This window comes from Carassius carassius, chromosome 26 (genome assembly GCF_963082965.1).
Source record: "Carassius carassius chromosome 26, fCarCar2.1, whole genome shotgun sequence".
Classification (NCBI taxonomy): Eukaryota; Metazoa; Chordata; class Actinopteri; order Cypriniformes; family Cyprinidae; genus Carassius; species Carassius carassius.
The window spans coordinates 17,206,550-17,234,048 of NC_081780.1; the positions used below are offsets into that span (position 1 = coordinate 17,206,550).

General features: G+C 36.7%; 2 protein-coding genes across 3 annotated transcripts in view; both read right to left on the bottom strand.

The window, feature by feature from the left end:
* Positions 1-1,460: 1,460 nt before the first annotated feature.
* On the bottom strand, positions 1,461-12,203 carry LOC132105910 (nuclear receptor subfamily 2 group C member 1-like). Its single transcript, XM_059511440.1, has 14 exons — positions 12,076-12,203; positions 10,122-10,229; positions 9,308-9,538; positions 6,705-6,783; positions 6,412-6,591; positions 6,173-6,320; positions 6,004-6,100; positions 5,663-5,841; positions 5,431-5,578; positions 5,220-5,341; positions 4,856-4,995; positions 3,457-3,594; positions 3,280-3,385; positions 1,461-2,290 (listed from the first exon to the last, which is right to left on the bottom strand). The coding sequence occupies exons 2-14, from the start codon at positions 10,173-10,175 to the stop codon at positions 2,116-2,118; spliced, it is 1,797 nt and encodes a 598-aa protein (XP_059367423.1). The 5' UTR covers positions 10,176-10,229; positions 12,076-12,203; the 3' UTR covers positions 1,461-2,115.
* Positions 12,204-17,624: 5,421 nt separating this feature from the next.
* LOC132105918 (FYVE, RhoGEF and PH domain-containing protein 6-like) overlaps positions 17,625-27,499 on the bottom strand; it is a 31,109-nt gene continuing 21,234 nt past the window's right edge. For both annotated transcript variants that reach the window (XM_059511457.1, XM_059511458.1), the window contains exons 7-21: positions 26,268-26,424; positions 24,194-24,281; positions 23,605-23,655; positions 23,256-23,314; positions 23,107-23,178; positions 22,968-23,036; positions 22,189-22,272; positions 22,029-22,108; positions 21,734-21,833; positions 20,586-20,729; positions 20,406-20,508; positions 20,027-20,121; positions 19,754-19,882; positions 17,777-17,925; positions 17,625-17,692 (exon numbers count right to left, since the gene is read on the bottom strand). In XM_059511457.1, the coding sequence (XP_059367440.1) occupies positions 17,656-17,692; positions 17,777-17,925; positions 19,754-19,882; positions 20,027-20,121; positions 20,406-20,508; positions 20,586-20,729; positions 21,734-21,833; positions 22,029-22,108; positions 22,189-22,272; positions 22,968-23,036; positions 23,107-23,178; positions 23,256-23,314; positions 23,605-23,655; positions 24,194-24,281; positions 26,268-26,424 (1,417 nt within the window). In that variant the 3' untranslated portion in view covers positions 17,625-17,655. The remainder of the gene's footprint in view (positions 17,693-17,776; positions 17,926-19,753; positions 19,883-20,026; positions 20,122-20,405; positions 20,509-20,585; positions 20,730-21,733; positions 21,834-22,028; positions 22,109-22,188; positions 22,273-22,967; positions 23,037-23,106; positions 23,179-23,255; positions 23,315-23,604; positions 23,656-24,193; positions 24,282-26,267; positions 26,425-27,499) is intronic.

Sequence of the window (27,499 nt, forward strand, 5' to 3'; positions counted from 1 at the left end):
GGACTATGCTGCCATCAACGTCCCACAGATTGTTCTTGCCGTTCACCTCCGTGTTGTAAATCACCCATCGATGACAGTCTGAACATCACAAATCAAAAAATGTACATTAATAAGGCATAATACAACAAATTTGTGTACAGACAGTTAAAGTATGTATACTCATACCGAAAAAGTATCTGTTGTCCTCACAATATTTGTTGCCATATTTGTCAATACCCACCAAGGCTTCAGTCTTTATATCATTCACCCTGAGAAATATTTTTTTAAATCAATTATTCATACATTAAGACTAATATTTAATGTAATATTAAGTGCATAGAAATGAATAACATACAAATATCAAGAATAAATCCCCCAAAATATTTAATGCAGGTCCAAAAAATAGTAGTGTTCATTTCAACAGTGATATAAATTAATAAATATACAAATAAAGTGATTACACCATAACACGTTTTATTAACCTTAGTTCTGATTTGGACGATAATGTTTATATTTTTTAAGACACTGTTTCTATATGATCTCACTGTATAAGTAAAATATTTTACTGCAATATGCCTTGTTGTATTGAGACACCACATGCAATATAAATATGCGAATTTAAATAATTAACGAAATTAATGTTCCGCAGCACACCAATATTAAAATCATTCCGAGTCCTTCACACTTTCTCTCTCGTTTTACCGAATTACAGACTGAGATTTAGTTCTCTGAGATGTTTGTGACCCTGGACCACAAAAGCAGTCATAAAATGATCGACTATTCTTTTATATGCCTGAGGTAAAGATCATGTTCCATGAAGATATTTCCTACCATAAATATATAAAAACTAGGCGGTTTTCTCAATATTTCTTTTTTTCTTTGCACCCTCTGATTCCAGATTTGAAAAAAGTTGTATTCCGTTATTATAGACGTTAATAAACAATAACTTTACAGTAGCATTTTTCGTTGTCGAATTGTACTACCCACTGTTTTAGTGGGAGGTAGGAAAATCTGACAGCGAATCGACAGAACACCCGATCCTAACAAACTATACGTCTATGGAGAGCTTATTAATTCAGCTTTATGTATGAATCTCAATTTTAAATGGAACCTTATGACTGGTTTTATGGTCCAGGGTCACATATACAAATTCCTCAAATTATAATCACACTGAAATTATAACTTGATTTTCAAAATTATCTTTATAATTTACCTGAAGCTATGAAACGAGTAGCTGGTTCATGCTTACTATACAGTACAAACAGCTTTTAAAGATGCACATCTTATTATTTTATATTTTACCACAGTATCACAATTACATAGACGCAAATTCTAACGATTAAATCTTAACAATGCAGATCACGTGTCTGGGTGATGTGTATTAGCAGACATGAGTAGCTAATGAAGAAATATTCCAAGTGTTTCATTGATAGTAATAATGATTTATAGTGCAATTTAAGTGTCCAAGCTGGTCCAGAACATGTTTCTGAAAGTCTGGTTCACCCTTTAATAAAAATGCAACACAAACATATTCATTATTTAAACGTTATACAGAGTTCAATCACTTGACTAGACTCCCACACACTGAGGATTGCACTCATAGATTAATATTTGGCCAATTAAATACAATAGAGCATAAACGGAAACATTTACATGCACTACATAATTTCCAATGACTTTTCCAGGGATGAAAATAAGATTTTCTGTCACTGTGGGAACCCTGTATATCACATTTAATGTGTTCATAAAAAAGGAACAGTCTCCAACAAATACCATAATACAGACATTTCCCCCCTTTGATTGGACATTTATTATTCCTATATACATCATTCATTTACATAAAGTCAGTGCTTGGGGCGGGGGGCAAAGTTCTCTTTGGGACAGGTTCTTAAGAACAGATTCCTTGCACTTCCTGTATCTTTATAGACACTTTTTCTAAACATAAGTACACTAGTACAATAAAAGTCAAATGATCCAATCAGTTACATAACCCATAAACACAACCATTGACCAAATAAAAAAGCAAAGTCTGAACAAAATGATATCCTTATGCAAAATCCACATGATTATATCTGTTTCGCCTCAAAGGGTCTGAGCAAGCAAAGCTGATGGGCGTGGCTGTGGGCGGGGATTCAGTCACTCAGCAGTGCTGATTGGCTGGCTGTTGTAATCGGTAGACTCCATTTTGAGGATGTAGGGAATGATGCTGTCGATCTGAACGTTCCCGATTAGGCCGGTAAAAAAGAGCTCTTCAGTCACCGCCGCGCTCATGAGCCGCAGAGCAGGCAGACGAACTAACAGTTTTGAAAGACTGAAAGAGGATTTATAGTTTCATTTAAGGCCCATTCACACCAAAGACGATAACCATAAAGTTCTAAAATCGTTATCAAGATTAAAGAATAACAGACTGTCCACACCACAGCTATAACGATAAGGCAGCGGCTATTTACACTAAGTAGCAGGATTTTCTGCTATTTATAGGCCTACTACTTATTGCAAATAGTGGCAATTATCTGCACCTCAGTATTATAGTACGTTATAAAACAGTATGCAGTAATAACGTATTGAGTGTAAATTATTATTTTGATTCAAATTATTAAATGCATGCCACCTTACTGGGACAACCTACCCTAACCTTACCCGATATTTTATTTTCAACTTTTTGATTATTTCCTTCATTTTTATTGAAAATATATGCCTTACGATGTGATGTGAGATTTGAAAAGGAGGAAAAAAAAGTTTGGTAAAAGCCATATTCGAACTCGGGTCGATTGCGTCAAAAAGACAACGGTACACGCGGTACTATCTCTACTACTGAAGCTGACGTTTGTCTGCTGTCGGTTATAGTGTTGACTATCCCTATCACAAGATTGTGGGTGGAGCTAGTGTAAATAGCCTCTGCCAACAAAGCGGGCTATTTGCCCTTAGTGTAAACAGACACTCCGTAACGATAAAGGCACAGGGAAACGATATCGTTGGAGATCACTTTCAGAACGATTTTTTCCAGCTAATGAACAATTAAACATTGACAGCCAATCAGAATCCATCCTGTAACGAGCTAGAGAATTTAAAGCGGCAGACTAGAGTGCGCGGAGAATAAACAGACGATATCGTCCGCTGGTGTGGATGCTAATATCTTTATAGTTATCGTTCTTGGTGTGAATGGTGCTTTATAGTCAACTAGCTTATCACAAATAAAACTAAATAAATAAAAAAAATTTTTTGACATTAATTATGCACTTTATGATTGAGAATCTATGCTGATTGGTTGGACAAACGCAAGCTACTATAGTCACTCACCGATATGTGTCCTCTGGATACACTTTGCTCACATAGTCCTGCAGTTCCATGTAGGCTTTCTCCTGAAAGCGTTCGATCTGAAGAGTGCCGTCCACTCCAGAGTGATCTATGACAAGCACACACATTCAACTTCTCCATTTCATTCATTTTTCTCAGATAAACTCTAGGTGTGCTCACCTGGGCTGAAGAGAACCACAGCTTTGAGGTAAGCATATTCATATGCGTCAGGACTCATGCGACTCATACTGTTACAAAATTCCTGCATACGCCAGATATGCTCCATGACTAGCTTCACGCGCTCCGGGGACAGTTTTTCTGTTGAACACACACACATTTCTCATTAGGTATCTGTGTATCAAGTTAATTCAAATAATCATTTCAGATAACATTTGAACAATTTGCTTTAGTACAAAGGCAGTATAAAAACCAACAATTTAGTTTTTTTTCTTTACAAGAATGCTGCATTTATGGCATATTTCTTTGTTAGCATCACTCTGGGTCCTTCGATTAAAAAAAGCCAATCGAATTTTTCCATTCGCATTTGGATTATTGTAGAAAGTAAGCTCTGTGAGCAACAGACGTTTATGAATCTTGCACATTTTGCTCATTGTAATTCATTTCAAAGACTAAATACAAATTGGCAGAAGTAAAAACTAGACATTGGCTATAAACAAACTACACCATGGTAGCACACTGTACATTTAGCTTCCGAAAACCTATTTTAAAACCTTTATTTAAAAAAAAAAAACTGTTTTATATGAATTATGAATTAACTATGAATTTCTTATATATGAACTATGTAAGAAACAAATCTTTTCGAAGCTTCAAATCAATTGAACCAATGACTTTGATATTGATTCACTGTTTCGAAGCGCTCAAAACGCCACACACTACTGACAACTGCTGGTCAAAAATGTGTAAATGCAACAAAAACAGTTTTGAATAAAAATACTCATAAAAAGCCTTTATTAACATGGCTTAAAAACTGAAAAACAACACATTTGTGCACCGACGCATTGCGGCCAACTTTCTTTCATCGGGGTGTCAATTTACAAACTAACTCAAAAGAGTTTTTAAAACATTATATACAATAAAAATAATAAAACACCATTAAATTTGAAGTGTCTATACTACGTGGTTTTATATTAATTTACAGGGCTTGTTTTGTTTGTTTAATAGAGAGCTTGTATATAGAGGCCAGTAAGAGACTATTAACTACTTCTCCTCCTTTTAATTACACAAATGTCTCAGTAAAAATGTCTACAAATTGATCAGGAAACAGCACAGATGCTAATTCAATGGTTTGACACCGCATTGTAATTCTGAAACGTTTCGAAACAGTCATGACGTAATTGTGTACTGAAATCACATGGCTTTGGCTTGTATTAATATGCGCTCCAAAACCACCGTTTCGAAACAATTGATTCACAAAAGTTTCAAAGCAGCGCTTCAATATATAATTGCCTGAATTAAACAAATGACAAAAATCAGCTGAATTAATCAACTGACCTAAAGTTGATTAGCTAACATAAATCGGACAGGACACAGAAAAGTCAAGAGCTACAGGTCCACATACCTTCATCCAGGCTGGTCTGTAAGTGGTTAATTATGGCTGTGAGGATGGTTTCTACATTCATAATGTGTGAACACTGAGCCAGACCTAAAGCAAACAACTCATTCCAGCAGGCCTTCATCAGCGTGATGCTGTTCTCGGAGCTAAACACCACAAAAACAGAAAACAGAATGAGGAAAATACAGAAAATATTACACGGTGCACTGTACACATGAGGAAGAAAAAACACCAATGCCTGGAGTTCTGTTTCACTGCATAAGGCCAACATATACTTGTTTATAAAACATATTCAAATGTATAATATGATATGTTCGCTCATTTACATCTGTATTTAGTGCTATCTACTTGTGATCATTAATACACTCACCCAAGGGCCTGGAAAGCTGGAATGGAGCGTGCCCAGTGCATTGAGAGGAAAAGCAGACGAGAAGCTGATTCACAGATGTAATTCAGATTCAGGAAGTCTGGCATTGGCAGCGGCATCATCAGCTACAAACAACATTCAATCCAGAATGTTATTGGTCCATCATTGTTGGAGATGTAACTGCAGTGTGTGCAAGTCAACAGTGATGCCTGACCTTAAACGGCACATGCATATCTGAGAGCAGCGGTCCCTCTAGTTCCAGCAGGGTGGTGGTCTGTTCCTCATCCCTGACAGCCCCCTCAGCCACCTCTTCCCCACAACCCCCCTCCGACTGAAGCACCTTCGTGAGCGTGTCAAAGGCCCTGCACACAAACAAACAGAGATTTAAGCATAGCCATTTGCCTGACATCTTCCAGGCTTGAGGTCTACAAAGTGGCTTTCCGCACCGTGTGACGTCATTCGACTCATCCCTTTGAAAGTCCGTCATAACGCTGTCCTCGTTACTCATGGTCTCAATCCCTGACAGGTCGGTACTGCTGTCCATCATCTCACGACTTTTGCTGAGGTGACCGAGTGATGTGACCACGCTGGCCAAGGTACCCAGATCTCCTTGACTAGAATCATTCTACAGTGAAAGAAAACATAAAACGAGAACTGAATCAAACTGACGCTCTCCACATGTTTCGTATGATTGGATGTTTACTGCACGCGCCCTAGAAAACTCAGAGAATGGTGATGGATGATGTTTATATCAAGGTTTTATGATGGATTTCATTTGAATAATTACCTGATCTGGTGAAGAAGGAATTAAAACGGTGTTGTCCAGTTTGGAAAGAGACTGCTGGATGTTCAAGAGCATGTTGGAGTCCAGTAAACTGGTGGACCTGTGATCAGACACAGAGTGAGCGTTACAGACCGACAGACAAAAAAAGAGATTCTTTTTGACTCAAACACACCTGGCAGTCTCTTTTTCACTAACAAACGTTGGCATGGCGGCGAGAGGGCTGCAGAGGTTTTTACGGATGTAGATCTTTTCGATGGAGGGCGCACAGTTTGCTGGCTTCTCTCTCGACACCTCCACCGGTTTCCTCTCACACTGAACAGCTGTTGGAGGAATTTCAGCAGGGGGAAATCATGATCTCCTCAACAAGCTGCGTGATTTGAGTCATCGGTCATGAATCTGAATGGGACTCACAGTCTTGTTTCATGCCGAGGGCCATGCAGCGCTGCAGTCTGCAGTACTGACAGCGGTTCCGATGGTGTTTGTTGATGACACACTCTCCAGACCCGCGGCACGTGTACACCAGACTCTTCCTGATGCTGCGCTTGAAGAAACCCTTACAGCCCTCACAGCTCACTGCTCCATAATGACGACCTGAACACATGTACAATAACAGTCCAGAAACATCTATTTACAAAAAAACCCCACAATGAATCGAAGTCTGTTTGAGGTCTCAATTATTTCAAAGACGAATGTGTGTTATTTACCTGAGGCCTTGTCTCCACAAACTACACAATACTCCACTGGAGGCTTCGTAGAGCCCTGTTCTGAGCCTTCCGACACAAACTGAAAAACAAAACATAAATATGAACAATAGTATTGTGTAAATTACAAAAGGAAATATCGTATATATAAACACACCTAAAATACAGATTATCACAATACAAACTTTTATGAGATGACTACAATAATAGTAAGTCTTACCCAAAAAAGTAAACCAAAAGGTCATGTAGAGGTACCATAATGCAGTGTGTTGAATAATGTTTTTGTACTGTAGTATTTATATGGTGTTCCTCCACACCTGGGGCTTGACTTGCTATTGATTTCAATAGTTTGACATTAGCATGATGCTAAGCTAACAGCACAACACACAAATGTGATCCTGAACCACAAAACCAGTCATAAGGGTCCATTTTGAAATTGAGATTTATACATCCCATGGAAGCTTATTAAATAAGCTTTCAATTGATGTATGGTTTATTAGGATCGGACAATATTTGGCAGGGATACAACTATTTGAATATCTTGATTCTCAGGGTGCAAAAAAAAAAAATCTAAATACTGAGAAAACCGAATAAAGATCTTAGCAATGCATATCACTCATCAAAAATTACGTTTTGACATATTTACTAAATATCTTCATGGAACATGAACTTTACCTAATATCCCAATGACTTTTTGGCATAAAAAAAAAAATCGATAATTTTGACCCATACAATGTATTTTTGGCTAATGCTACAAATTTACCCCAGTGACTTAAGACTGGTTTTGTGGTCCAGGGTCACACATGTTAAGTCATGCATTCAATTTAAATCACACCAAACTATTTTAAAAACTGAATAAAATGTGTGTCCTTTTTAGAAATCGGTCACACTTTATTTTAAGGTCTAAGTCTCGCTATTAACGAACCATTAACTATGATTTTTGCCTCAATAAACTCTTAATTTGCTGCTCATTAATAGTTAGTAAAGTATTTTAGGGATTTAGTAAGGATTATGGATGTAGAATATGTTCATGCAGAATATGTGCTTTATAAGCGCTAATAAACAGCCAATATTTTAATAATAGGCATGCTAATAAGCAACTTGCTAGTTGGTCCCTAAAGTCAGTATTAGCAAGAATTTAAATTTCTCTAGCTTGTCCGTTTTACTGAATTTTTTTCATTAAAATAAAACAAGTAAAGGCCAAAGTTAAGGCCAGAGTATACTGAAATATTAACGTGTGCACACATGTACACATGAGTTGAACGTATACTTGAAAGTGTACATGAAAACAGGATGTCCACACATGTGCACTAGAAACGTTATCTTCGTCCAATGTCTGCGCAATTTCTCTATAAAAGTAATGATGACCAATAAAAATGTCTTTGTACACTTTAAAATTAAAGTTGCAGTTGTCTATTTTTGTTGCAGTCTCTAGGGGTGCGCGATAAATATCGTCCGATGATTAATGCGCATCTAATCAGCGGTAAATTCCATCAGGTGTGTGATTTCACATAGAGCAGCTGTTTGTACACAGAGCCGTTGTTAACTGTCTAGCTGCGCAAATCAAAGCTGATAATGAATGTGGATTTGCGCAGCTTGTCAGTTAACAACGGTCTCTTGTAGGGATAGTACTGTTCTGGGCTGCATTTTCCAAAAGCATCATAAGCCTAAGGGGCCATTTACAAATGTTTTTTAAGCCAAAAATTGGAAACTTTTTATGCGTTTTGCCTGTTCGTTTACACAACAATGGTGTTTTGATGACTGAAAACATATATTTTTAAAAACAGGATTCAAAGTGCAAGTTTTTGAAAATGCCACCGTTATCGTTTCTGTGTAAACACCCAATACGAGAGTCTTTGAAAGCAGTGACCTCATGCGTGTGTAGTACATGTTAGGTATGTAGACATGCACAGTAAGTGGCTATTTTAAAGGCAAGCGCGAACAAAGTACATGAGTACATGGTACTGTTGTTCCTGCTCAAGAGTTTGGTAACACTTCTTCAGCAAAGTGTGGATTTACTTCACCAATATTACAACCAACAGTGGAGACGCATCATATAACTTACATCATATAATCGTCACTTCCCTACAGGTACTGTTTACTAACAAGGTGACAGCGCTAACTACTAGCCTGGCATACGTAATACAGCGTTTTGTGCCGTTTTCCTCAATGTTTAAATGCGAATCATTTTGAAAACGTTGTGGTGTATACAGTACGTGAAACTTTTTAAAAATGCAAGGGAAGTACCTTTTCTGTTTTTGACTACATCGTTGTTGTGTAAATGTAGCCTAAGTTTCACTTTCACTTTCGCTTTCAGTAGATCATAGCTCCACTGGTGACAATGGGTCTACTACGATCTACTTAGGCTTACGATGCTTTTGGAAAATGCAGCCCTGTTTGTTTTTTGACAGTGAGACAATGGGCCAGTCTCGCCAACTTGTAGACCAACTAATCCAGGACGCGCACATGAGCTGAGCATAAACAGTATATGCATTTAGAAAAATCATTCTGCGTGTGCAATGCATGTCACTCACTGAATGCAAAGTGTAGTGTGAACATAAAAATCAAAAGTATACTTTGTGCTTAAATGAGTGGTGCCTGTTTACCTGGATCTGTTGTCCTGTCAGCTCAGGTGATGTGAAAAGCAGTTGATTGACAGCAGACCCATCAGCAGATGTCAAGATGACCTTAGCTGGCGAGTTCTCTTGTTTGATGAACAGTTTCTCCTGGTTGGGGTAATCGAGGTTAGCTAATATAAACTGCTGCTTGCCGGCTCCAGCCTGATCAATGGCTGTGACTATCTGCAGCTTCTGAGCCAACTGCTGCTCCGTCACAATCTGATACAACACATGACAACAAACACCAGCAGAATGAAACTAGTGCTGTCAAGCGATTTATCATGTGCAAAATAATAGTTTTTGTTTAAATATATGTGTGTGTACTGTGTATTTTGGATACGATTAATCACGATTAATCGTTTGAGAGCACCTTGTTGAAACCTAATTACATTTACAGTAATAAAGCAAATAGAGTAAATGTCGGTTTAAATCTAAACAAATTACGGCATGGAAATTCGGTCCAATTTTTGTATGCCATTTGTCCATTCAGATCAATTGCGAAAAAAACGAATGAAAATACAAATTCAGTCTATAATGCAGGACTTATGAAAAAGCAGAAATACAGTGTTACACAAGGGCAGTGGGGCACAACTTTACGTTTCTGAAAATGTCACAGTAAGCACAACTCTTATTGGTTGGTCAGCTTTTTTGAAGTGCAATGTAAAATAAATTGTAACACCCCTCAATTAAAAATAATTGAATTAATTGATTGCATACGAAAGTTTGTACTGGTCTGAAAATGCATAACTGCAGTGTTTTTTTTTTACAAACGTTTACTGTGTAAACATGCAGTGTAAGTCACCTGTAGGCCTCCATCTGCAGACACCAGCTGAATTCTGGGACTTTCTCCTTCCATGATACCGTTCTGTCAAAACCGAGGCTCAGCAACGCCCCATCAGCCACACATCCACTGAGGAAAATAACACACAGCTCAAGATAGGATCCACATCAACCATTTGCACTAACACCTTGTAAGAGTCAGGGGGAACAAAATATTACCAATCAATATTTCATGCATATCTATATTCATTTTTAGACTTTTAGAATGGGGTCCCGAGCACAAGGATGATCATGTGGATGCTCTGTTGAATGCAAAGATTTGAAGACCCCTGGTTCATATGAACAAAATTGTTGGTGTGGTGTCTTTTGAGTGGTGCAAAATCTGCTGCCAAGATGCTAGTCACAGTTGACCAGTTTTTTGTATGTTACGCAACTTTTTTATTAGAGTAAAATCACATTTAACGTGCAAACATGTGATGTTAGTAGATGTAAACAGACAAACAAGGCCACCAACAGAGATGTACAGAGATGGAGGAAACATGGGAGAAGGTGAGCAGTGTGCAGAGGAGTAAAGGGACCTAATTTTGTCAAATATTTTTATAATACATTAATCATTAGCAGAAATACTAATTGTAGATACATATGATTTGAGTTTATTTTATTATAAATAGCCTATGTGGCTATATTAAAGCTCCCACTTAGTGCTCTAGTCTTGTTTTATTCTCCTTTTCCATCTCCATAGCTATCGGAGGATAGTGTGTGGCCTCCCGCTTTGTTGACATATGATCATTTTTGTAAAATATCTTCTGTTTTTGCTTTTGAAACTCCGAGGGGTTTCAGTTTACTATATTGCAAGGCTGATTCATTAATAAGAAATGATATCGTTGATAATAAATAATATAGGGCTTGTTTTTGAAGCTGCATTTGTTTCAAGAGAGTTGGCAACAGTGTCTAGACTGGAGTGTTGTTGATGATTACTGACGCACTGGAGTCTTACTAGAGACTCAAGTCTCCATGAAATTCTGTTCGTTCTTTAAAGTCTCTTGTCTGGGATGAATTACATGCCTAGGCTTAACATTTAGGTTTAGGGGTTGTTCATTTAAATACACAAAGACGTTTGCATCAATTCCTGAGATGTTTCCACCTTTTTATTATGGGTCAAATTGTTCATAACTTTGCAGTTCTTGCAATCCCATCATCTGTATCACCATAACCAACTATTTAAATCAGGGAATTTATTATTAATGGTCCATCTATGTGCTCTACATGTTTAAGTTTTTTTTCTATTTAATGTTGTCAATCAAATCTAACATTCAAATCTAACATACATTAGCACACAAGCCAGCAGTTTCAAGGAACTAATGATTAAATGATTAAATAAAAGCGATCCAGCGTGAATGACGGCTGGGGGTCAGTAGTTCGCGAGGAGCGTGTGGGGGTTGATCCGGGAAGATGAAGTTAGATCTGTTCCTGTAGGTTAAAGGTCATGATTGAAGGGTTAAAGCTCACACACACACAGAGGGATCTTCACTGCAGCTGAGCTTCACACGTGGATCACAGGACACGTCTAGTATCTTCACTTTTTTTTTTATCTCAAATGACAAATTAATACATCCTCATTATAGTCTTGTGTTATTTCGTGATCGGATCCGTTGTTTATCAGCGCACTGATAACAGATTAGCCAACTGATAGCGTTAGCCTGCTAAATAACGTCAATTCTGCGTCTGATTTATTATGATGTCCACTAGCTGCTTTGTTATATGTTTAGTTAATATTGTTAAATAAGCAAAAAAGCTCTGACGGTTAGTTTAATCGCAGGCGTTTGCCGGTAAAGGGCGATATTTTCTATTATGCTAGGGGTTTCTACGCTAACGCGTGTTAGCAGGCCGGTGCTAATATTCTCCATAATTATTCATCCTAAACAATTACCGCTAACACAGCGGGTGTTAACCAATATCGAAAGGGTTATTCTTACCCTGAACGCGTGAGAAATTATCCAGCTACTTTGATGGTTTGATAAATTATTGTAAACTTACGGCTCACTGCAGCGACAGGAGGTCAGAGTTCGCGACCCGCTCAGAGCAGACCTACACATCTGCGCATGCGCACAGGCACTCGTGAGCCCGCGTTGATCTTAATGAAGGTTGAGCGGTAGTGCACTGCATTTACGACGTTATATATATATATATATATATATATATATATATATATATATATATATAACATTTACGAAAATAAACCATGGTTTTACTACATAAAATAAAAATAAAACATGGTTACTGTTGCTAAACTACAAATTAACTGTGGATTTGCTACACTAACTAACTTATATTATTTCCAGTAAGACTGTGGTTATACAAATGATAAATGCGCAAAAAAAGTTACTATACTTTTACTGTGATAAAACCATGGATCGTTTGTTTAACCCTAATACCGTAAGCTGGACAAATGTGGGCAAAATCATTTTAATTAATTTTTAAAAAAAATACTTCCCTTGATCTGAGTGGTACAAGACTTGGTTTCTTTTCCTAAGTTTGCCACCTGAACACGCAAAAAAAAAAAAAAAAAAAACGATTCGATTCTACAATGTTAAGTGGGTGGGAAAAAAAACTCCTTAATCCCGCTTTCGTGGGCAAAAATGGGCACCCATAGGAATGAATGGGAAAAACTTTAATTCAGAGAATTTTTGTATTATTTTTGTCAAATAAAAATCAGTAGATCCAATACAATGCATATATTACATACACAAAAATGAAGGGGTGATCCTGTACAACCTTCTCAACATGGCAAAAACTCACACTCACACACACACACACACACACAAACAAACAATGCATTCAATGAGCCTATAACAGAGCTGGGATTTTTTTTCTCTTTTTTTCAAATAAAAACTCACTCACACATACAAAAATAAAGAATTGAATGAGCCAATGTCTGACCATTTTTTTTTTGAATGATCCAATCAACCAGCTGGCTCACCACCCTCGCGCGCACACACACACGCGCACACAGGCACACTTCAAAGACAAACCTTCAAAGTATCAAAGGTTGTTGATACTTCTAAACAAAACGTTTCTGCAGCATATGCTACCTAAACCTGCAGTGGCAGTTATTTTATCAGTTCTTTGGGAAGCAGCACAATGAATAAGAGGTTCAGTGCAGCAGAGACCCTGGATATTCTACTTGAATCCAGTGGGGAGGAAGGAGACCTGCCATATGAGTCACCGTGTGATCAAGGATCTGAAACCGATGATCAGACAGAGTTCGACCTGGATGATGAGGACACCGATGGGGAAGACTGTGAGGAAGAGGATCCTGGTGAAATAAATTATGGATCTAAAAATGGAGAAATCATCTGGACTGCTAGTACACCTACCCAGACACCAGGGAGAGCACCTGCAGAGCAGGTGATGAAGATGACCCCTGGGCCAACACGATTTGCCTGTTCACGTGTGGACAATATAAGGTCAGCTTTTGAGCTTTTTTTCCCTCTGGAAACCCAGACAACACTGATTGACATGACCAATGTAGAGGGGAAACGCGTGTGTGGGGAGTCATGGAAAGAGGTGGACTGGGTGGACATACAGGCCTACATTGGTCTGTTATTGCTGGCAGGTGTCTATCGTTCACACAACGAGGCCACAATGAGCTTGTGGAAGGCAGACACAGGGCGGGCCATTTTTCCTGCTACAATGTTGTTATTGATGTAACAATAGATGAATGCATGGTACCTTTTAGAGGACGCTGCACCTTCAAGCAATACATGCCCTGTAAACCAGCCAGGTATGGAATCAAAATCCGGGCAGCCTGCGATGCAAAGACCAGTTATGCATACAATATGCAAATCTACACTGGCAAGCCGGCTGATGGGCATCGAGAAAGAAATCTGCTAATGCGTGTTGTCCTCGACATGTCAGCAGGTCTCCAAAGGCACACCATCACGTGTGACAATTATTTTACATCATATGCCCTTGGCCTTGAGCTTCTGAAAAGAAAACTGGGCATGCTGGGAACGGTGAGGAAGAATAAGCCGGAGCTTCCATCAGCACTGGTGATGACAAGGGGCAGAGAGAAATACTCTTCGGTTTTTGCGTTTACCAGTACGCACACACTTGTCTCTTACTGCCCAAAAAAACCCAAAAATGTGCTCATCAACCTAATGTAATCCTGGATTACAACAGGACCAAAGGTGGAGTGGACAGCCTTGACCAGGTATTTTACTACTTTTTAAATTTTTTTGCATTGTTTACTAATTTTCCTATGACAAATTGCTTGTGGTTTATAATTTTTTTTACAAATGAATGACTTTTTTTCAGTAAAGTGTTTGATTTTTATTATTTTTCTGTGTATTATTCAAGATGGTCGCTGCTTACACCCGTAAGAGAAAATACAATCGTTGGCCCATGGTGCTATTTTCCAACATGCTGGATGTGTCTGCCCTGAACGCCTTCGTCCTGTGGTCAGAAATGAATCCTGCCTGGAATGCCGGTAAAAATTTCAGAAGGCGGCTCTTTCTGTAGGAGCTCAGGAAGGCTCTGGTGTCTCCACAGAGACAGGCGGGGCGTTGCCCGTGGAGTGGCGTCTCAGAGGATGATGAGCCACATCAGACAACCCTCCTCAGGGGACATGCCTGGCCCATCCACAGCAACTCCCCTTACCAAGAGGAAAAGGTGCCATATCTGCATTTCCAACAGGAAAAAAACCAGCACTGTCTGTGGAAAATGCAGGCAATACATCTGTAGAGAACATTCTCTTACAACTACCTGCTGCCACAAGTGCATGTAAAACATTATGTAAATAATGCATTTAAATAACTATAATTGTTGTTTGTTATTACCTGCTTATTGTTTGTTCTTATCACTTATTTAGTTATTGTTATTTATATTCTTACCAGTTTGGCACCAATTAGTTTGAGTTATTGAAATTTGATGTTCTTTGTTTCAAATATATAATGAATGATTTACTACTTTGTCTTTTCCTTATAGCATGGTCATATATAGCATATATAGCATGGTCATCTTTGTATAGTCTCACCTAACACAGATATATATTTTTTTAAATTACAATTTTAACTTGTGATAAAGTAAAAAAAATAAAGAGGTCAAATTCATCATAACAGTGGTTCATAGAGTTCAACCTATATGCAGCAATTCAGTACTGCAGCCATCCAGTGGTTATTGATATTATTGTTTTTTGTTAATTTTATACTAACATAAGACACCAGATGCCACAAAAGTCACTTCATCTTTAGGTTTTAACTCTCTGAACTTACTGGAATGATTTTTTTTAATTAAGATAAATACATATTAAATATAACATAAAAATAAGCATAATTTACATAACAAATATGGTACTTTTAGAGGCAAATAAATTCAAAAATACCCCCAAAATAAAAAAACACCATAAATTGATAGATTTTATTTTATCGAAGATAGTGATATAACATTTATTGAACACAAATTTTTTGATCACACCTGAGACCTCTTGTACCCACATTTGTCCACAAACACGGAATTAAGGGCTGTAATGTGAATACGGTATTAGGGTTAAGGAAACATATCCTAAGTTAAACCAGACCTACAGACACATTTTCTCATTACATTATTTATTAAAAATTATTTGCACTTTACATTTATGTTGGGGCATAGCCTACTGTCTTGAAAAACTCAAGATATTAACACATTACTTCAGGAGGACAAACCTTCCTTTGGGACCTAGAGCCAGTCTGACGAGGAGCATCAGGAATAGCAATGATATTTTTTCTTAAAAGTGGATCACACTAAGGAGAGAAACAAAACAAAAACATGACAGTGGTGTATCTAAATTTTCCCAAAATTCCAAACGGTCTTACAAAATGTAAACAAACATATCAGTATTACAAACAATATCGAACGTATATACCGCAAGACAGATAAAATCCATTCCTTGGACTTGTTTTAGATTTAAACAGTGAAAGATCTGTGGCTGGAGCTGAATGAAAACTGTAGAGGATATAATCAGGTCATACTCATTGTCAAAGTATTAAGAGAGGTGGTCCTGAACAAGGTGCATTAGAGTATTTAATGTGTGTTACATCCTTCCCTGATAAGAGCACTAGTTTTTCTCTCTGTATTCACAGCCGGTGTGCTATAATGTCTAATATAGTAAGTTAAAACAGTGCTGAGTCAGCCAGCCTGGCACTGTCTCTTTACTACCCATAATTCATCGTGGCCATTAAACATCCTGAACTATTTTAAATATGCCTGCATTATATTACTATTTACAAAATATGTACACTTCCAGTTCTGTCCAGTATAAGGTTTAAAACAAGTCTAAACACCTACTTTGTACAAAAGAGTTAAACATTATTAAAACAATTTAGTAACAGGCTGAGAACCAAATAAAAAAGGGCCTTTTTTCAGGGATTACAAGCAGAATAAATATGTATAAATTGTTCATAAAACCATTCTTCCACCAATTGTTGCAGATAAAGCATGAATTCATGTAATTCATTAATCTTTGTTTAAAAAAAAAAATGGAAACGCACATTCCATGCATGAACCGATTGTCATTTTTTAACACGAAAATGCATGATTTGTTCTAAAAAAAACACATTTAAATCAATGGTTGTCAATATTTCTCAATAAAAAGTTTACATTTTGTTCCATTCAATATGTGAATCATTTGTAAAATCATTTTTACGTAAATTATTGCAGGTAACAAATTTAATTAAAAAAAAAAGTGTTTCAAGTTTTTTTTCTTTTTTTTCGTAAATGGACTCGTTCAACAAACTATCACCATTAATGTCCAAAAATATGGTTTTATGTACAATTTTGACAAATAGTCGCTCTGTGCTTTACGATTTAGGCCCAGTCATTTTTTAAGTCCTCTTTTCCCAGCTTTCACAGTTGAATTCGGTAATCTCCCATAATGCACCACGCCAGACTGCACGGACTGCGCCACATGACCGTGCCAAAGGTGCGACCTGGCATCAGATATTCCTTTAATATACTTGCTCATGCACATTCAGACTTGACAATGAATCACACCCCTGACCAAATCTTTTTAAAACCCCCTTCAGGCAACAAGTGATACTGCAATTAGATCCAAACTGCCCCATTACATCATAATGGAGTGTTTCAGAAAAGTGGGCAGGATTGATTCATATTTAAATAAGATTCATCATAAGCAAACCTATTGGTCAGGAGTCAATGAAAACATCTGTATCTAGAGCTCATGACCAGTCATTGCCTGATGTTTTTGACCCTGAATGCTTTGTGGGCAGGATTCATGGTAATGTTAAGCACCAAAAGGAACTGGCACAGAGAGGCAGTGTTTCCTAAAAATGACATTAAGAACAAAAAGATGGATTAATGCCTCACAATGGAGGCGGACTGAATCAATTTACCTTCGTTAGGCTGCTTAAAATAGATTAATGCATAAACTACATCTACCAGCATCCTTTGCTTCAAACTGGGTTTTGATTTATGCATCTTTAAACTCGCTGCCTGTGTAAACAGTTCAGAAACCCAAACGAGCTACATGTATTCATTCTATTTAATCCAATCCAGACCAGTCAAAGGATCATGGCCTCTTGAAACGCTTCAATCCATCTGGAAAAATAAAGCACATATTACGAATCTTAGACTAGACTCATATAACAAACTCTATTCAACTCCATACAAGTGCTTGAGTACCTCTGAGCAGTGGGGATGTCCTCTGCTCTGAAGATGTAGTAAAGTGTGTTTTTATGATACAGTTTAAACTGCATTTTTTGAGCCGGTCCGGTCTTCTCCTCTCGGAGGAAAAAGCCCAGCAGCGGCTGACTCTCCAATGCCGCAACATCCTGAAAACAACGCAATCATCATCACCTGACAGCTTTTATTACGTTGTACACATCTGCATAAAACTATGAATCAAAAAGAAAAAAATACCAAAAAGCATTGTAGGGGAACAATCGACTAAAACAGTGATGCTACTAACGTAATTACAGTTTTCAGTATCGCAAATATAACCGTTAGCATAATAACAGTTTTTCTGATAACAAACAACTTTTTTCCCCCAACAAATAATCCTGTAGCTTTGCAAAAAAATATAATTCAAAGGTCATCTCTCAACTGTCCATGCAGATTGTATATGCTTTAGTTAAAGAAATGTTTCGTAATTTATCGCAATGTTTACGATGTTGTTGGTTTCTTGCATAGTAGACAGTTTTGCTGCTGACCATGAGATGATTCTAGTTTTGTGGAAACTGATTAGGATCCTTATAGTTTTACTATGAAGTGTGACTTTATATTATAAAATAACTATATTTTCATATATTATAATATAGCAATATTTTCAAATTGAATGCTGAAATCTTTATTTGCGAATGATTTTCGGCTGTTTAACGTAACTCTTATAGTAACCAGCTATCTGTACTTACAAATTGCAATGTAGCATGACAATGCACTACATTGTTGATTTTTGTCACATTGTAAAACAGTTTTTAAGTAACTGTGAAATCACTGTTACTTAAAATTTGAATGCAAAAATTCTTAAATTTTTGGTATAAAACGTAAAACAGTGGTGAACATTTTGATTCATTTTAGTAAATCACTGTTCAAACTGATTTCATAAATGAAGTGGTTAAAGAAAAAGATTCATAGAGACAGAACAAAAGTCCCTGTGTGTAATATTACAACTTTTTTAATAGCGATATACTGAAAATTGACAACATTTAACTGAATTATGTTAGCGGCTTGAAGTATATTTAAATCTATACATTCATATTTCTTGTCCCAAACAGATACTGCTTTCATTGTAAAAAAAAAAATATATATATTCTGTTGGCTCCTACAGCCTTGTAGGCAATGTGCCGACATTGCGCTATGGGCGTCCCGAGTTCAATCCCGACTCAAGGACCTTTCCTGATCCCGCCCCCCTATCGCTCTCCCACTTTGCTTTCTGTCAGTTTTTAAAAGAGATGAAAAAAAGGATATAATCTTATAATGGTTGTATAATTAGATACATATATCTGCTTTAAATAGTTTTAATAGTAGCTAGTAGCAAATCAGTAGAAAATGTTAAAAAGTTGGCTACTTTTGGCGCTTTTCCACTGCATGAAACGGCTCACTTTTGGGAGGTTTTCCACCGTGTACAGTAGCTGGTACTTTATTCTGTACCACTTCGCCTGAGGTTCCAAGTGAGCCAAAATGTGAAGTGAACATCCTGCTGATCATCGATTGGCCGGAGAGAATCATCACTACCTGCGTCATTGAACTTGTGATACGAGACACCAGACCTCCTAGATTTAAATCAGCACAGCCAGCGAAGGATCAAACGCAAACTTTTTTTAATGATAACCCCCTTTTTTAACAACCAAAAGAATGGCTGTTTCATGGTCTGTTGAAGAAATACAAACGTTCCTCTTGTCGATGGCCAAGGAGTGAATCCTGCGAGATCTTGATGGGGTGACGCGGAATGAAAAAGTTTTCAAGAGGTCGCTCAGCTCTTAATTATACATTATGTGTGTAATCCCACCCACTCTGGTAGTAATACTGCCAATACCTGCTTTTTTAAATAGTTTGTATTGTAGTGTAGCTATTTAGATAATCATGAGTCAAGCTTCTATTGATAAATTATGAGTAGCTTCCAGAACACTAGAAGTTATTGCATAAGTAAAGGTGGCATACTTCACTAGCGGCATAAGTGTAGAGGACTTTGTTCTTAATGACGAACCACAGCCTCTTCCACGGTTTCTTGTGGCCTTTGGATCTTTGCAGATATCCACTCATGGAGGAATTCTCAGTGTTGGCAGACACCTGTGAGCGAGATGTCATTTTAATAGTAACGTATTAATATGACGTCAGCGTTGTGGTAGAAACAGAAACCTTCATTACAGTGACGTTACATAACGCGAACGCTGCAAGCCATTGCATTATGGGTAAAGTACAATTTCAAGTCACCTCTTTGAGGGCAGAAGGAATCTTCTTCTGTTTTCTAGAAAAAGCAAAAGTTGAACTCCTCCCACTAGGGGAAACGGTCACATTGGATTGGTCACCTATGAGACAAAATCAAAACAACATATTAGCAAAAATGTGTAGTGTTTGCCTGTGCGACAGCATTGCTAGTGCATTCTAGTTTCAAATTTCGTCTCATATTTTTACTATGGATAACGTTTAATTTTAGTTAACAATACAACACTGTTGCTATGTGTTAGTACTTATGTTAAGTATAAGCAAAAACTAATAGAAACAAGCATGTCCGATAAAAAAAGAAAATTCTAGTGAAGAAGTGGGAGTAAGAGTATATTAAAGAAGAGTAGAAAAAGCCGAAATCTCATACCCTTGTGCTGTAGTTTGATATAGCAGTGGTCACACACTCGTGCCAGCTGATTCTTTAGGTATTCCAGGTAGTATTTATTGGATGAACATGCCTGACACACCACCTGTTGCCAGATCAAACGCAAATCAGGCCTATTTGTTAATTAAAAAAAAGAAACAAAGCCTAGAACTTATTTCTAACCTTTCCGCAGGCACGGCAGTGATGGCGTCTCCAGGTGAGCGTGAACTCGCACGTGCAGATCATACACATGGTCGTTCTCAAATCGGGAATCCAGATAGGAGCTTTAGAGCCCAGCGGCAGACCATCATCAGAGATTCCCTCCGACTACACAGGGGGAAAAAAAAGACGAGTGCTCTTTATCTTTATGATTCACCTTTATCTTTAAGAATCTTTATGAGCTCCTTCAAAAAGTGTCTGAAATATTGTCCTGCCATTATGTGTTGCTCTTTTAATTGGAAGCTCTGCCATTTGTTGTAGTGTGAACGCTAAGCAACATCTGAACTTTTTCCAGAGATTTGACACAAATTTGACATTATTTTTCAGGAATTGATCTTCATCAGGCATGTTGATTGACATGACCTTCATGATAACATGTAAATGAACATGACCACCTTGTTGAATGATTGCATAATAAATTTTCATAAAACTTTTATGAAAAAACAACAAAACTTTCATAAAACATACTTTTATATTTTCAATGGCAAGGTCAGTGTTTTAACTGTTTGAATTAACAAGTCAATAAGCTATGGGAAATGTGTGTATATATATATATATATTTTTTTTTTTTTCACAGTTAGAATTATGAATATATGACATTGGTCTTGGTATGCATATTTCTGGTGCTTAATAATATTTTATGCTTAACTGGCTATCATACATCAGTATTACTGCAAAAAATGTTTTTGTGTTTTTTTCTTCTTCATGTATTCCAGTACAATTAACACTCTTAAATCAAAATAAATTTATTTGAGATGCAAAATTATTATTATTTTTTCATTCGGTTAAAGAATTGGTAATTTATTAGAATTTACATTTTAAATGGCATAAGATTGAATTAATTCTTCAAAAAAGAACCAATATCTCCCAATATGGAAGATATCAAAGGGTAAACAGTTTTAGTTTTCTTACCCCATTGGCTGATAATGTTTCCTAAGCAAGACATAATTTGTATTTTATGTCATTTTGCATCTCAAGGAAACGCATGTTTAAAGAAAGTTGAAATATTTATGCTGGAAAACGAGAAAAATCACTTTTAGCAGTATATACTCATGTCAGTGAAGACTCTACATTTTTAAAATGCCTAAAAATCAATCACACAATGCACCCACCTCTTGGCTTCGACTGGAAAAGAAAGAAATCTTCTTTCTGGTGTAGTCATCTATTGCTTTAGCGATGGCTTCCAGCCATTCGTCTCTTTCTGTGGCTGAACTACAAACATAATTTACAGTCTGTGATTTCTATTTAATTAAACATAAGTACCAAATATTGCTTTGGCACGAGTGATCAAAGCATCATTATAGTGTATAATTATTCTTTCCACTGCTATTTCTTTCATGTAGACCCCACACATAAATCATTATGTGTGTGTGTGTGTGTGTGTGTGTGTGTGTGTGTATCTCTTACTTGGCAGACAGTATGAAGGAGCGTTCCACACTCTCTATGTTTAACTCATTCTGATAGGCCTCCTGACTTGGTTTGCTCACCTATTGAAGACATGGGACACACACGTTATATCTCGTGAGTTTGTGTGTGTGAGGGAGTATTATGCTGGTGGATATCTGACCTTCATGCCAGCCAGAGAGAGCATGCTGTTGACTTTATACTGGCCAGACTGAACGGGTGTTGTGTACAGCAGAATATCATTGAACTGTTAAGAGAAAGACAATTTACTGAATTTGCAAAAATAGTGTTTCATGTCATATGCAGCAATTTTCTTGGATTGTAAATGACCACATTTATGCACATAGCAATATTTGTTTGTGGTCGCAGTTGTGTTTCTTTTTAGTTTTACTGCCTCCAATACGATTCAGTCGGTTGAAAATATAAATTTCCTGGTTTATTTTCATTGAATAAAATTAAAATATTAAAAGCATTTGTTAACTGAAAAGTATTTTTTTTTTATATTAAGCAAAATATACAAAATTGTTTTTGTCATGTACACATTTATACAGACAGCATTTAACAATGTAGTGAAACGTAAATCAGGTTCACTCCATAGACTGTGCAATTATTTATATTATATAAGTATATAAAAATAAATAAACAGAGATCATAAGACACGAACAAAGATGAAAAGTTCTAAAGCTAAATTAATGATGAAAAATAGTTTAAGTTGTTGCACTTGAATAAATAAAAACTAAAATACATGAAACCTAAATATCACTATTTAAAATAAAAAAATAAAAAACAAAGAGGAAAAAATAAAATAAATAAATAAATATATATATTAATATTAACAAACACTATAACAGTATACTAAAATAACATTTTTATAAAAAAAAAAATTATAATAAACATTTAATCATCATTTAAACATCAACATATTTGACCATAGTTTGTTACCAGGAAGAACATTCTGGGCTGCATAACTTTCCTGGAGAGTTTCATCAGAGTGCCCTCCTTTAAGAAAACCTGCGTGTACAACAAGAGCTTGTTAGATTAGCAACACAGAGACACTATGAATCGGTTCGAAGTTTCTTACCCTGCCAGGCTGGACGATTTCATGGTGACCGTTCAGACTGTACTGAACCTGCATCAGCTTCTGAAAGTTATCCTAGCAAAAGTGAGATATGTGTTATAAGACAAAGTCATTCATATTTATGAGGTCTTAATGGTGGTTTGTTGTGTTACCCCTTGCTTCATGATGTCGTTCGCGTGGTTCGCCACTTCTTTCACCACACTGAGAGCAGCTGGGAGAACCAAACAAACAGGAGTTCAATAAACATTAAAAAAAAATGGTTGAATGCCAATGATCAATAACATTAGGAATGCTTGACCAGCATTTATGACTTTGATGAATGAGGTTTAAAAATATGAAGCTGGTCTAAGACAATGGCCCTAGCTGTAATTGCTAGTTAATGTGAATTTTACCAGGTCATTTTATTTATTTACTGGGCCTTGGCCATTTACTAAAAGTGGCACCTTAGCTGCATAATACGAGTCCCTGCTCGTGTGTGTATCATTTCTGGTGTGCTCTTACTTTGTGTGTCTTTATAGTCAGATGAATCCACAGGAAGGTTCTTCAAATAATCTGAGAGAGACATGAAAAGTAACTGGAAGATTCTAAATGGGTGGTTACAGAGATTTATTGTATTCATTAAATTGCTTTAAGTTTAACCTCTTAACCTGCACCCAGACGCGCGTCTGAATGATACACTGAATAAAATAATACAACAAGCAAAAATATGGAAAGAAATACAAATCAAAACAACAACAAATAAAAATATTTTAAAAACAAATAATACAGTTCTTTAATTAAAAGCTACCCTAAAAAAATTGTTTGAAGGTGAGATTTAAAAATGCTGAGTTTTAGCTTGCCTTATCTCAATAAGTAAAGAATTCCACAGTTTTGGAGCTAATGAAGAAAAAGCCCTATCGCCCATCAATCTTAAACGGGTTAATGGAACAGTTAAAAGGCCAGTTTCAGATGAGAATTTCGCCAAAACTCAAAAAGTCCACTAGCTAAAACAAATGATGTATCTGCTGTGTTTGGCTTCCTGTGATGGGCCTGCTATCCTCTTGTTCTACTGTTGATTGCAGTGTGTACTCATCTGATGGTGTGTGTGTACCTGTGAGCAGGAGCTGGTATTGAGGTATCCGCTGCACCGGTTTCAGCAGGTAATGCTTTAAAGCAAGATTAGCACAGCGTGGACTCATCTAAGAATAAAAAAGTGAAATATTAAATGTGAAGCATTTTTCCAAATGGACACTGGCCAAGTTTCCATTATAGATTTGCGCATAATCTTATTTTATGAAGAAAAAATAAACTATTGTGAAATGACAGTGTTCCCATTAACCAATGTTATGCGATTAAAACATTTTTTTTTCTTCTCGTGATAAGTCATGGGGACAGATGATATATAAATCGCAGCAACCACTCTAGTTATTATTTTTCATCGAAGGATAGAGTAGTATATCTTTGGCGAATCAGTGTAGAAAGCCACTTCTGAAGCATACTGCAGTAGCTGGTGTAAACAAAAGCAGTTATTTCCCATTGGGCGCATTTACAATTCGCAATTTCAATTTGCAATAATGATAACAGAAACACAGTAAATAACTGAACAGGTTTCCCTATTTTATTAAGTAGACATCAGTGATGTGTGGGTCAATGTATAAACAACCCGCACCCGACCGATGTTTTCAACTAACCCGCCCGCAACTCGGACCGCAAAAAAAATGAAAATAAAATATTTTACCCGACCCGCTTCCTGACTCGCATTTTTTAAAAGTAGTAAATGCGTCGCCCCTTTATATTAATATAATTACTTAAATAGGCTTTAGCCTACAGGATAATAAGCGTTATGACCGCACACATAAGGCTTGCCACAAAGAACCGGTTAAAGTAATGATTCTGAATGTGTCTAAATTAGCAAGGACACATTTAATTGTTTAGTAATAAACTGGTGTTTTCTATGTCGCTGCTAAGATGAAGTTGACGGTCTTGATGCGGACTCACCATGAACGCCAGAGAGAAATGCACATTTCATATGGATTACATAATCAGAGAGTAGCCTATTTATTTTGGTTTGAATATTTTCTTTTAAAAGTAGACATTTCAAGCTTTCTGTAATATATTGCCTATATTTCTTTTTAAACCCACCGACTAAAAGATTAAGACTCTACCTGACCCAAAATATCACCCTCACATGCACCATGTCGCTTAACGTCGTATTCTCCTCCATGTCTCACAGAAAAAAAGCTCTCTCTGCTTCGCCATCTACAGGTCTTAATCAAGGGTATGCTGCGGTCCATTCGCTATTAAAAGTGCATCTTCTCTTTTTCGTGGCCATTACCCTGACCGAACAGCACGCGCGTCAACAGTTTGATTGATGTACGACTGAGCCTATCGAGGCGGGACAAAGGGTAAAATTGCTGTACAACGTAAAGTGGGACAGGAGTTATTCAGCCAATAAAGTGTAGGCCTACATATTTCAAAATCTGAGACTCAAACCTGTGACCTTCAGGTTACTAGTCCAACTCTCTACCCATTAGGCCACAGCTGCCCCAAAAGACCACTCAGCATTGATTAATAAGTGTAATAGTATATTATGCAAAGTATGTTATGTAGTATGTTATACAGCTTGTATGTTGTAATTTTAGATCATTTCAAAAGTAAATTTAAACATCAGAAATATTTTTTGATCTACTAAATACAATGTGATTGGAGAAAGCTTCTTTTCTGTTTTCTTTCTATAATAATTATTATTAATGATAATAACTTTAATAATAATACATTTTCATTCCATCTTTCTGTATTGTCTGATAAAATATCGTTGATGAGCACAACACTGGTTTGTTTACAGCTGTTAGCGGGAAAACTGTTATTTCTGCTGCCCCAAAAGCACCTTCTGCTGACAGAGAATGAATTTGCATTTTCAGTAAGACTGTCTGATGTTTTCATTATGTATTGTATATATTTTCCCTGTGGGAATTACTGCAACACATAGACTGTAATTTGGTGGGAAACACTGGTGTCTCACACGCAAACATATGCTTTTATAGCATGATTTATAAGTGAATTGAATATTTATTTAATTAACATGTTATTCTATTTATTAATCTTTTTTCATCATGGGGAGAGTATTTTTAACATCATTATAAGGATATTTATTCCAATAAAGATGGACATGCACAAACTCCTACCTCGAACTGACGCACAACACTAGCAAAAGGCGGATTTTTGCGACATTGTTCATCCAGCAGAGCCACATTACGGTCAAACTCTCGAATGTAGGTAGAGTACATCTTCAGATACGGACCTTTCTGAACAAAGATATCAGCCAATCTCTGATGATCAGACCTGCAGTAGTCAGAGAGACACCCAGAAACAAAATTTAGGATTAGGATTTTTTTATTTATTATTTAAACTTCTTAAAAGGATCAATAAACACCATTCAAATTCTAAATACACCCATTCTTTTGCACCCTTTTTTGAATTCTCTCTACTGCCATCCACAAAACATACATACAGGTGCATCTTAATAAATTAGAAAGTCGTGGAAAAGTTCATTTATTTCAGTAATTTAACTCAAATTGTGGAACTCTTTATGTAATAAATTCAATGCACAAAGATTGAAGTAGTTTAAGTCTTTGGTTATTTTAATTGTGATGATTTTGGCTCAAATTAAAAAAAAAAAACACCAATTCACTATCTCAACAAATTAGAATACTTCATAAGACCAATAAAAAAATTAAAAAAACATTTTTACTGAATTGTTGGCCTTCTGGAAAGTATGTTCATTTACTGTACAGGTACTCAATACTTGGTATGGGCTCCTTTTGCTTTAATTACTGCCTCAATTTGGTGTGGCATGGAGGTGATCAGTTTGTGGCACTGCCGAGGTGGTATGGAAGCCCAGGTTTCTTTGACAGTGGCCTTCAGCTCATCTGAATTGTTTGATCTCTTGTTTCTTATTTTCCTCTCCTCCAAAATTTCTTGGTAAACGGGTGCAGTGACTTTGGTTTTCAAAAACACAATAGACCAAAACCAGAAGATGACAATGCACCCCAAATCATCACAGACTGTGGAAACTTAACACTGGACTTCAAGAAACTTGGGCTATGAGCTTCTCCACCCTTCCTCCAGACTCTAGGACCTTGGTTTCCAAATGAAATTCAAAACTTGCTCTCATCTGAAAAGAGGACTTTGGACTAGGGCTGTAGCTATCGAATATTTTAGTAATCGAGTATTCTACCAAAAACTCCATCGATTAATCGAGTAATCGGATAAAATGTGCTTTTGCTTAATTAAAGTGGAATATTAATTATGCAAGAGAAAATAAGACTCCTGGGTCTTTTAAATTGAACAACTAAGTTTCCTTTTTTTAGAAAAAAAATATTTTTCTTTTTTAAATGCATAGAATGCAATGCATACA

What these genes read in the sequence shown, in the direction of transcription:
- LOC132105910 (XM_059511440.1), bottom strand. Translation starts at nt 10,175, where the DNA reads ATGGAAGGAGAAAGTCCCAGAATTCAGCTGGTGTCTGCAGATGGAGGC. An exon ending in AGTGAAAAAGAGACTGCCAG is followed by an intron (nt 6,101 to 6,172) that starts GTGTGTTTGAGT and finishes GTCTGATCACAG; the next exon opens with GTCCACCAGTTTACTGGACT. An exon ending in ACAGACCAGCCTGGATGAAG is followed by an intron (nt 3,595 to 4,855) that starts GTATGTGGACCT and finishes TGTGTTCAACAG; the next exon opens with AAAAACTGTCCCCGGAGCGC.